General features: G+C 37.4%; 2 protein-coding genes across 2 annotated transcripts; one reads left to right on the forward strand and one right to left on the reverse strand.

Moving 5' to 3' along the window:
- Positions 1-883: 883 nt before the first annotated feature.
- On the forward strand, positions 884-5,175 carry tex261 (testis expressed 261). The gene is made up of 6 exons (XM_004079851.4): positions 884-1,075; positions 2,198-2,277; positions 2,391-2,544; positions 2,635-2,702; positions 2,811-2,913; positions 3,992-5,175. The coding sequence occupies exons 1-6, from the start codon at positions 1,006-1,008 to the stop codon at positions 4,105-4,107; spliced, it is 591 nt and encodes a 196-aa protein (XP_004079899.1). The 5' UTR covers positions 884-1,005; the 3' UTR covers positions 4,108-5,175.
- A 3,385-nt stretch (positions 5,176-8,560) lies between these two features.
- Positions 8,561-11,567, reverse strand: ankrd53 (ankyrin repeat domain 53). The gene is made up of 6 exons (XM_004079852.4): positions 11,459-11,567; positions 11,191-11,278; positions 9,978-10,177; positions 9,629-9,793; positions 9,410-9,530; positions 8,561-9,182 (listed from the first exon to the last, which is right to left on the reverse strand). The coding sequence occupies exons 1-6, from the start codon at positions 11,503-11,505 to the stop codon at positions 8,682-8,684; spliced, it is 1,122 nt and encodes a 373-aa protein (XP_004079900.1). The 5' UTR covers positions 11,506-11,567; the 3' UTR covers positions 8,561-8,681.
- Positions 11,568-12,062: the final 495 nt, after the last annotated feature.

Consider the following 12,062-nt stretch of genomic DNA (forward strand, 5'->3'; position numbering starts at 1 on the left):
AATTAGAATGAAGATGGCCTGTTTTTTTTATTGAATGCAATATGTTTCCATAGAATGGTTATTGTGATAAATAAAATGACTGAGTAATAGCTGTTTATTTCTCAATAGAACTTTATGGTATTTTGGCTTCTTGTAGCCGGCAGGTACTTCCAGTTAAGAACAAGAGGTGGGAGGGCTCACTCAGTCCAGTTTTCATATACAGTCAGTGCACAGTCCTTAAAATACCATACTGAAGATATTTGCTGATTGTATGTAGTAATGTGACGCAATTTACTTTGAAAAAAAACCTAGCAGATTGCAGATTGAAGGCAACAACAGTTACATCACTGTAAAGTTCTCCCAATCCATTTTTTCTTTGTCTTAAATATCTTAAGAGAAAAGATTAAAACTTGCTCTCAGAAGATGGAGTGCATAGTGCTTGCGTCTCCTGAATTTGGACTCTATTTTCTTCAAAATGCAAAGATTGGAGAGATTATGTCTAAAATAAAAGATTTAATTATTATATTTAGGGTTCTTTAAGTATCCCTATTTAGTTATTTGCTGTCCAACCTGTGGATGTGTTCTCTTTTCTCTGGGAAAAAACAACATTTTATGTCACTGTTTTGTTTAGAAATTTCCACTCAGTGTGATGTTGCATTTCTTAGAGCAACTAACTCTTACATGGACTTTAAATTTGTGCAAATTCTTCAAGCTAAGTGTGATTTTAAGCAGGATTGATCAGATTAGGGGGTATTTGCGTATTAAAATACGGTAGAAGAAAACAAACATGTTACATTCTTTTATTATTTCTCCTATCCACTACATCCCTTCTGAAGGGATTTGAATGATAAAAATTCTAAATTGTTTTTTTTTGTCCTCCGACCAGAGGCGGCGCTCTCCAAAACCAACACCATCCTTTTTTCAAGCGGATAGAAGGAACTTTGATCACAGCTTGTTAGCAGCCGGCTAGCAGTTTTTTTGTGAAATATTTTCTTGTGTTTTCTGTGTTGGGGCATATGAAGAGAGATGTGGTTTATTTATTTGCTCAGTTGGCTTTCGTTGGTGATTCAAATATCCTTCGTCACTCTTGCAATTGGTAAGTAGATGACTACAACAACCGGGTGTTTTCGGAATCATTGTTATTTGCTAGCTTGTTATGCTAACGAATTACTCAGCAACGAAAAACTTTAAGAAGCTGTTTATTAAAATAGTCTTTCAGTGGTTTTGCCTTTTATTTTGCAACACAAAGGTGATTAATTTTTTATATGTTAAACATAACAGTACTAACGTAAATGAAGTTGTATAGATGATATATATTTGTTGTGAATGAACTAGAGGGGATTTTTGTGAAGGCCAGTGATACCTAACGTAAAGCATGTTACGTTGAAAATAAATGTTAAATAATTTATTAAAATAATGTTATTGGTGAAGTGTAACCAATATGATTTAATCTCTAAGTTAACAAGCGTGCAAACGCTTATCAATCTCAAAGCTAATGTTCTGCAAAATGTATACTATTTAAGATGAAGTGGAAATTTAAACTCAACGTAATTTAAAACAAATTCCCCATGTAAACAAATGCAACGTTTGTCAAAAAGAATGTGAGGACCATTTTTATGCTATGAATTTGAGAGAAGGCATTAGATGTAGTTCAGTCAAATCCCATCAAGTCAAACTCACGTTGGTCCACGTCACGTTAGTCATCTGTCTACGTCACATCCTCTGCAGTTGACAGAGGCAAAGGCCACATCCCTTTATGTCTTCACTTTACACCTAGATAAAACGAAACGAAGACCTGAATCTTTGTCGTTCTAAAAAGAACATTAAAAAAATCTAGGTTTAATAAAGGGGTAAATATACACAAATGACAAATTTAACTTATTTAGTGATATTTGATTGAACTTTAAAAATTTACTTTAGGGAGGATTCACAAACTGTCAAACAAAGGAACTCTGCTTTAGATTCTCTTTAAACATTTTGACACTTTATTTGTAATTATTTATCTTAAATAATGTGTTAACCCTTAGCAAACAGTAGTATACTTAGTTGTTGTTGTTTTTTTAAGTTTACAATATATTAAGTGTATGTACAAAATAACCTGCCTCACTTTAAGCATATACTTTTTGCTGATGGAAATTGAACGTGTGTTATAGGTCACCGTTTGTTTCCATTTTTGTTTTCTCTGCCTGCTGGCTTAACACCTTTATTTCTTTCTTAGCTGCTGGCCTGTACTACTTGGCCGAACTCATAGAAGAATATACAGTAGCCACTAGCCGAATAATAAAGTACATGATTCTGGTGAGTAAAAGTATAAAAAATAGTTCACATCAAAGCACACAAACTATGTTAAAATATGGACTTTTTGTTGGTTTGCAACAAACTTCAGACTCACTTAGTGTGAATGTGTCCAGTTTTCCACAGGAGTACTGGCAGGTCTCTATGTTTTTGAAGGTTTCCCCATAATAATGGTGGGAGTTGGCCTCTTCACAAATCTGGTGTATTTTGGGCTCCTTCAGACGTTCCCCTACATAATGCTGAGCTCTCCAAATTTTATCCTTTCATGTGGTATGATGCTAATCTTTAAAAACATTTGAGCCAGTTGTATTTTTAGCTTAGCTTAAATGTTTTCTTTTTTCATTTGTTTTTACACTGCAGTGTTGGTGGTGGTGAATCATTATATGGCCTTCCAGTACTTTGCACAGGAGTATTATCCATTTTCTGAGGTAACTTTATTATATGTTTTATTTTTGTAGCTACGAGTTGAAGAAATTGCTTCTCATAAATTGTGTTTCTTGCATCATCATTTTCCTTTTGTCCCTAATTGACCTCAGGTGCTGGCATACTTCACTATTTGCCTGTGGGTGATCCCCTTTGCCTTCTTTGTGTCACTGTCAGCAGGAGAAAATGTACTTCCATCCACCATACAACAAGGAGGTGAGAAAAGGCAGACATTTTCTTTTCCTTCTCCATAAAAAACAATGTGATTGTTAGACTAAGTGCTGCTATATTTAAAAAAAAATCATAAAGGATGTCCATATCTGGTAGTGCCATGTGATCATATCACATTGCACAGTCATGCAGCCCATCCAGCTCAGTTGATAGTCAGACTTTGCTTTGACAGTTGTGACTGCAAAGAATTCAGGGATTGTTTCCCTCTCCTTTTGACCTCTATTATTTTAAATTTGTTAATTCAAGTAAGCTTTTCAAAGAAAACGCCTGTTTTTAGATAGTTTCCTCCAAAATAATTATTTCCTTTAAAAAAAAAAAAGAGAACATAGACAGTCTGAAAGTCAGGCTTTTACAGTTGTTGCTTCTTCTCATAATCACTTCCGAGTGAATAGACAGAAGTTTCCCCCAAAACTTCTAACCAAGTACCATTGGTCTTAATTATCTTTTAATTAGCTAAAATAAAAATAAAAAACCTGTCTTGTTTTCCGGGTCATAGTTTCTGTAGAGCGGCAGTAGTTCATGAGAAATTCACCTCTGAGTTGTGGGTGGAACTGTTTGTGCAGAACAACCCTGCCCCCACTTTCCATCACCTACCTGTTTACACTCTCTTCCACAAGCTTAACGGCACTCACACCAGCCTAACATTACCAACAAAAATGGCGAGCAATATTGGAGCCACCCAACCGTACAGTTTTGAGCCACATGGAGCAGAGACGGAGCTTGTGCCCCCTCCCTTCCCCCCACTAGCTCCCCACAGCATAATATGTCAAAAATAAGCTCTTTTTTAAATGTTACTTCTTACTTTCTATTGATTATGATTTAAATAAAGAAATACTTAGAAATACAATTTTAAGCTTAGATTTCTTTATATATGTCATCCATTGTGAGAAAAATGACACAAGAACATGTTAAAAACACAATTTTAATCGTAGTAGGTTTTAAAGTATTAGTGAAAGCTGAATGGAAATCAACTCTGTCGATGTTTAAATGCAGTGTTCCTACTTTATTCTCTCTGGAAAGCATAATTAATAACATTTCCCTTCTTTACTCTTCCTTCTTTTAGATGATGTGGTGTCCAATTATTTTACCAAGGGCAAACGGGGCAAGAGGTCTGGAATCCTTCTTGTATTCTCTTTCCTCAAGGAGGCAGTGCTACCCAGTCGACAGAAGATGTTCTGAGGAGTGTGGACTTGGGGTGCAGCCCCAGGGGCTGGGGGTGCATCAGTGTGTTTGCATGGGTTAGAGATCACGGGGAAGCATAAAGGACTGTGGAAATTGTGTTCAGGACTAAAACAAAGAAAAATGGGGAGGAGAAGCAAACTAAAAAGACGGACCAATGAGCAGAGCTGCTGGACGAGCTGTTGAGTTTACACAGGCCACGTTCGTCTTTGTACTGACTGCCAACCACACCTACTGCAGACGTCTTTGAGGGATCTTGTCAGTAGCGCAAAGCTTTTGTATTGTCACATTACATTTTTTTTAGGCTTTAGTATTCTTTAATGTCTGAGCAGGATTTGAAATTAACCAACAGGGTCAAATGTTGGCTTTGGCATAAATTTGAGTCGTTTGTATGTTCGTGTCCTAAGTTTAATCAGAATACCTGTTCAACAGTAACGTGAAAGCCAGATGAGGAAACAAATTCAACTGTCAAATCGTGACTAAACTCTGCAGAGTTTAAAATATGATGCAAAACGTTTTTTAAAAATGGCAGATGTGGTGTTTGAATAAATTTAAAGCTCTGTGGCTCGACACCTGTACATTTTTAGCCTGAAATGTTGAATTGCTAGGAATCGTAAGTTTTTTTTATTTATAGAATGTGAACATAAATCCTACATATCACTTTTTTTTATCTCTGTAACTCCTAAAGTGAAGTGCAAGGATCTTTACTTTGGGCCATTTTGATTTGGCCAAAAAACCAATTTACTACATGGGTTTTGTTTGCATCAGCTTTAAAATGCAACATTAATCACCAGCAATGAAAAGTATTGTGTTTAGTCTATTTATTAGTATTTGTTGTCATTAAAACAAATATTTTTTTCCTTGATCAATCAGTTAGATTAACACCAGACATTTCTGTAGCTCAAATCATCAAATTTTCTTTTTTAATCTTGCTGGTGTTGGGGAACTAAAGCTGTTCATGAAAGATCCAAAAATGATCTGCAGACATTTTTTTACCAATCACAAAATGCGATTATTATAGGCTGGCATGCACACAACTGTGAAATAAAAAGATTTTGTTCAATTAAATTGTTTATATTTTTACTCAATTGTATAGCCTTCAAGAAAAAAAAACAACATTTTTTTAGCTTTTTTTTTTGTTGGTAATTTAACAAGTTACTCGCTTGCTGACCTTTACCCTGTCAAGACTGTTTTTGTCTGTGAGACCATCAGTGTTGAAGTTATTTTGCTATTCTAGTCCCATGTGGTTTGGTCATAGATGGGAAGCACCAGGTCTGCACTGGTGTGCACTTTGACCCCCACTGAGGTGTGAAGTGCTTTGCCAAGTTAAGGAGAACCATGCCTCACACACACACATGTACACATGCACACTTCTCCTGCTGACAAGCCACAGCTCGCAGTTTGCAGTTGCATGCTGTTGACAAGCCCTCACCTGGATCCCAATTCATTTCCCTGGGGTAGATCAGTGAAAGTGCAGAGATACATCCGTGACAGGTGACCCAGTTCACCGAGGTTTTCTCACCTTTCACTCACCTCTGTATTCGCCCTGTTTCTGTTGGCACAGCATCTGGAGTGCAGAGCTTCTTTATTTGTCACTTGGGTCGGGGATTGACACAAATTATTTAAAGACCTGCACTGACAAAAATTGCGTTTTTGATGTTTATGCATGTTTTTGAAGCATTTTTCTTAAGATGGATGCATGAGGAGAAAATTAAGTTTAAAATTGCATTTCTGAGTATTTCTTTATTAAAATCGTGTGGAGCATACGAAAGATGTAAGTTGAGAAAGAGTCTATTTGTGACATAGAATATACACTGGGTGGGCGACAAGCTCCCTGGCTCTTTTCCATTCTGAGGTATCCATTTGTGGACAAATAGATCCATGTCTTTAAAATGACTAGTCTCAATATGTGGACAACTTTACTTCTAATTCAGAAATTCTAATTCAGTTAATTGATGTATGATTTCTGGAGAAGCAGCTCATCCTTTGAATTCCATAAGTTTGAAGGTGCTACTCTGGACAAAACAGAAAAAAGCCCAAAATAATTTTTTGTTTGGTTGTTTGGTTGTAATGGAAACTAATTAATCTGAGTTGTTTGGCCTCCCATTATGAGCATAAACATGGGAAAAGCCAATAAATCAACGCAGTATGCCACGGTAAATGATCCACTTGTGTATAGGATTTACAACAGAGGGTAATATTTTCAATTTAAATCCACAGCTGCGTGCATTCCCGTAAAATTAAAGCATTTTTTGAAACACAATATAAAATTGTAGTTACTGAGCTGCAATCATAACTCTAGCTACGTTCACACCGTCCTCGGCATCATGCGTTCAAGTGGCCACTTACAATGAAAAGTCTTTGTAAAAGCACAAACTTGCATTTCAGGCTTCTGTGTTTAGATCTCTTGCATTCACATGTAGGTACACAGGTTTTTACCACTGTTTTTTGGCTCTATTTACAAAATGTGGCTATTGAGCAACAATTGACAGTTCAAACATGGCAGGTTGAACTTTGACCGAAGAGGGACATGGATTTGGTAGTGACGTATTGAGCAAGTGGTAAAGCTCACCAAACTCAGAGCGTAGTTGGTTATTACGGTAAACCAAGACATGGTGACAAGCCTAATGATGTCTGTTTTTTTTTTTTTTTATAAAGGCGTTTGGTTTTTTTCAAGAACACTCTCCTGACATGATTGTAATCCAAATCCACCATACCAATTAACCAAACTGTTTCTGCTTTGTTGTGTTATCAATTCGCAAGATTTGGCCCACTTTGACATTTCGTAAACTGAGGAAAAGAAGCCCCTACCTGCTCGTCCAGTGTGAACACCATGGGCTTAACGCGTTTTCCTGAACACACATCAAATGCTTGGTGTGTCCGTAGCTTTAGAGTTTAGAGCTTTGGAGTGATCTCAACAGCTACTTTATTTCTTTATTGAGCCTATCTATGCACACATTTTTTTGGCATTGTTAAAATATGGCAATCACAAAAGCTTTATTAGTAACATATAGCTTGTTTAAACTAAAGATGTAAGACATGCAGCTTTGCTGTTGTCTTGTTACACTTAATTTCAGTAATTCAAAATGTATTTGTTTCACTAGCAGGTGTGTGTAGGGTACTACATACTGTGGAAGGAAACAAAAAGTATTAGTCCATCCCTGATTCTGCCCCACTTAATAAAACAAGAGGTCTGTAACATTCATCACTGAAACACAAAGAATCCAGCAAGTCCCATTGATTTATTTTTAAAGATTTTAATTTGCTCTGAAATTCTCTTATATAAATTCCACTTGCTGTGTTTGGAGAGAGAAGAACGCTGCTGGTGGTGGTGGTGGGGGGGGGGGGGGGTGAACATCATGATCTTTATTAAGTAAAAGAAAAATGCATGAACCGTGAATGGTGACATTTTAGGCAAAAAAAAAACTTTCATCAGTGAGAGCTTTTTTGATGAAACATTGCTGGATCTTCCAGCAGGACAATGATGTCTTGGAGACAAATGAGTGACAGTAAAAAAAGAAAAAAGTATTTCAAGGTTCTGGACTAGTCTAGCCAGTCTTTGGACCTCAGATTGTGTTGCCCAGTAACAGCCCCAAAACAACAAAGCTCTTAAGAAGATCTGCATTGAAGAATGGACCAAAAGCAGCTATTGTGCAAACCTGGTGAAGATCTACAGCAAAGCTTTGAACTTTTGTTACAAAGCAAATCCTTCTTTTCTGCGCCTTTATACAAATGATTTTAAAAAACATACATTTTGATTTCCTGGAATCTTTTTTAATTCCTTCAGGACTACTTACAGTCTCTTTGAATGCCAAATACGTTTTTGCCATATTTTATATTTAAGTTTTCTTACTCAATTTTTTAAGGGGATGGTAAAAAAAACAACATTGTTTTATATTTGCTTTAGTAAATCTTAAGTTCAACAATTTCACTCTAATCTTTGGGGTGTAGATATTTTTAAATAATTTATGAGAACACATTTAAAACTGTATCTAGTAAAATGTGGTGTCTTTCTATTAAAAGTGTAAAACTGTGGAACACTTTTACAGGACAGGACAACTCAAGAGATGTACCTCAATTTCATACTTTATTTAAACACACTCAAAAAAATGATCATTGATTAACATGAGAATTACAATTCAACGTTTTTTTATTTTGGTTGTAAACAACTTTGTTTAAAAAAATGGTGTTCCTTGTCAAAGTTTTTCTCAAATAATTATTCAAGAGCGGACAGAAAAATAATTAGGGTAGGCACACTAGGCTTTGACTTTAGCTAAGACCTTTTTGGTGAAAATGCTCTATTTTTGTGGTTATAAATGAATATGAAATGCATTAATGACTTTATGATAGACTAATGAATGCAAATAGTTTCATTTAAATGAATCAGTCTATATAGTTGACATAGTAAAGTTTCTCTATAAAACCTTGTCTTTTCTAAAACACTTCGAGGAAACACGAGTTAGTTTAAGTTTATTTCCTGTCGGCCAAAATTCGCCATGTCTTTTTGAAGCCTCACATACTGACGGGTGAGCTCAGAGACCTGGCAGCAGCACTTAAACCAGATGCGTAACCACTTATGTCCGCTTCTGTCTCCGCTGCGGCCGCCCCCGATGCTGGATCTCATCAATTTTCTGCGGCACAAAGCATTCTGGTCCGAAAATCCTTGAGCGGAAGGCCCTGGGGAACAACACCCTCTCAACAACATCCAAAGGAAGTTTAGGGATGGGGTGAGGCTCGCTGTCCCATTTAGTGGTATAGAAAAGCTGCCTGGTATTTCTGTGAAAAAACAAGGTGACACTGTGTCTCAGATCTGGCTCTGCAGATGGTTTCTCTGGCTGCACGCCCATGAAAATGCTCCAGGGACTGGAAGATCCACATGTTGGTGTTTTAGGGGGGGCAGTGTTGTCTTCCTGAGGGTCTCTTTTCTGCTGCAGTCTCCCATAAGATTTTGGTTTTGAACGGCTCTGGTCTGAGAACAGGCATCTGGTGTGGTACTTGCTTGGATGCATCCTAGAAGTGACATTTTTCAGGCCTTTCTTGTTTGCCCATTCTGCTGTCTTCTCATTGACAAGCCCCTACCAGAGTAAAAGAAGGAACTGTGAGAGTTGTCAGAATTGAGAACCTCCACAGGTTTTCAGTTTGCAGTTTTCTTTGCAATTGCTTTAAATGTTTCAGTTCATATATACATTTATGATATTTGCAAATCATTGACCAATTTGCAAATATCATAAATGGAGGGCTTTCACAAGACAGATGCTTTTCATTTAGCCTAAAAAGTTACATCTACATCAATAAAATTCACCTTTTTATTGAATGTATCCCTTTTGGCCTGTGTTACAAGATCTCTGTATAAAGCTTGAGCCAGCTTTCTCTCCTCCATTTCTGTCTTCTTATTTTCCTGCCACAAGCAATTTTTCAGATACCTGCACCCAAAAGATACATGCTGTTAAAATATGCCCTTTAGATGGAAGCCGTTTGACTGAACTGGGATTTTGGGGGGTTACTTCCCTCAGTGGGGTACCTGGCCATTTTTCTGTGGCTCCAGATACGGGCCAAATCCAAAGGTGTATATCCTCTGTTGTCTTTTGCGGAAACATCTGCTCCAGCGTTCACAAGGACCTCTGCGCAGTCCAGGAGGCCTGTGGAGGCAGCCAGGTGGAGCGGGGTCTGCCCTCTGTCAGTGATGCTGGTTTAAAAATGAAAATAAAAGGAGACCAAAACTTGATTACCTAAAAAGAAAAATGTTGGGCTAAATAAAGTTTGGTAAAATTGTTACCGTATTTTATTATAACAAGATTATATTTAAGTTAGCTGAACAAGTAGAAAAAATGTGGAAAAAAAAGGTTCCTTTCCTTAAGGGAGGTCCTTACGCATTGACATCAGCATCATGCTCCAGCAGGTATCTGAGGCAGGCGGAGTTGTTGGGGAAACCTTGCAGAAACAGAGCCATGTGAATTGGCTGGTGACCCTGTAGATCAGTGTTGTTGATGTTCCATTGCTTGGAGTTCACCAAGAGTCCAACAGAAGCCAGGTCTCCATGAAAGCAGGCTCTATGGAGAGCTGGCAAAACCTGAGAGAAAGTAGAGGTTAACCTTTTTTATTTTTACCTTTGAACAAACAGAAAAAAAACACATGTTTGCAGACAAAGGCAGGTGTTCGGTTTAAAGTCCCACTCCAATCATTTTTGGAGCTATTTTAAAAGCTTTCCTAGTGTTCTTTTTTTATTAGAATTATATCATATTTGGCCAAAATCAAAAAACCTGTGTCGTTTTCTAGGACATAGTTTCTACAGAGCGGCAGGAGTTCATTGTTTACCTCTGTGTTCTGGGCTTGACTGTTCCGCTTCCAGATGCTGAGAGCCCTCTGTTTACACTCTCTCCTGGTAGCTTACAGCCTCTCACACCCCCAACCCAACATTACCGGTGCAACAAAAATGGTGATCAGTATAGGAGCTATCCAGCTGTTCATGGATCTAGTCGTCTACAAGTGGATGCATCATAATGGAGAAAAAACTGCATTTTTTTGTCTGTTCCTGATTCAAGAAAATTTAAATAAAAAGAAAAGATTTCAGAAAGGTAATTTTAAGCTTAAGTTTCTTAATATATGTCCTCCACCATCAGAAAAATGCCACAAGAACACTTTGAAAACACCAAAAACACCATTTTCATCAGACTGGGTCTTTGATGGGCCCACAAATATCAATGTCCTCATAATGATCAAGAAAAAAATCACTAACTTTTCAGTTTTTCATTAAAAATTCATTGCATTTACATTATTTTTGTATGATAAGGTGGAGTCTTTTGGAAAAAAATATGTTTAAAGTTACAAATGTTTAATGTCAAAATATTTCTATAGTAAACCAAAAAGTTTCATTCTTTTAAAGCTGCACTACAAACAAATAATTAACAAATCTATAACAAGTTTTCAGTAAATGTGAAAAAATGCAAATGCTGGCCTTGGATCCCAAATTGCTTAGTCTGCTCCTGAGCGTCATGATTGGTCTCTTAGGAAAGCAGCACTAAACCAACTACGGTAAATACTTTTTATTTATTAAATCGGTAATAGAAAATCCCTCAACCGCACCTGACTGTTCTCCAGCTCCGCTGAGCTCCGAGCAGCAGCAGCAGGCCTCATCTGCGTGGACGTGGACTTAACTTTGCGGGACAGTCTCCTGCAGTGCAAAACAAATCACCACGAAGTGCGGAGTCAGTGAGCAATCCGTTTCCAAACAAAACACGCGTGGAAATTAAACCTCAGAGTTCGGAACAAGCTGTTCAACAAATGCTAGCAATTACAGTCTAAATTTGAGAGTCATGGGTACAAAAGCTACTAAATGTATTAAACATTTAACCTGCATGTTCCACGTCTTCGTTTACCAGCTGTGGCGGCGGATTCCATTGTTGCTATGGAAACAAAGTAACAGACACGAGCCGTGTTTCCTTGGAGTCAGTCGTAGAAAAAAAAATAAAGTTAACGAACTTTTACATCAGATAAATAAAGCAAGATAGAAACATGGCACCTGGATTTCTACACTTTTGCTGCCAATTTGTTGGTTAAAATTCATTTTCAATTCATTTTTGTGTTTTAATCTGTTTTTGTTAAGACATATATAGTGTAGCGACTAACGTTTTTGGGACTCTGTTAATGTGTTCTGGGTTACATCGTTGCTCCAGTGTGATTGGATGAGCGGGAGAATGGGCGGAGGAGCAGACAATAAAGGAGGGGTCGTGGGTGCACGAGGGGGTTGGGGAGGATGGATGCTTTGATGGAAAGTTCTGATTATCGTTGTGCTGTATTTGGCGTGGTTACGGCCGACAGTAACTGTTCCTAAGTCATTAAAAAGCCTCACGGTTAGAAACGGTCGCCTCCGCTTCATTATTGCGTCAGTGGGACGCTACAATATCAATATGGCAAAATGCTCAAATAAATAAATAAATGGCCTCTAATGTTTGTTT

This window comes from Oryzias latipes, chromosome 18, assembly GCF_002234675.1.
Source record: "Oryzias latipes chromosome 18, ASM223467v1".
NCBI lineage: Eukaryota > Metazoa > Chordata > Actinopteri > Beloniformes > Adrianichthyidae > Oryzias > Oryzias latipes.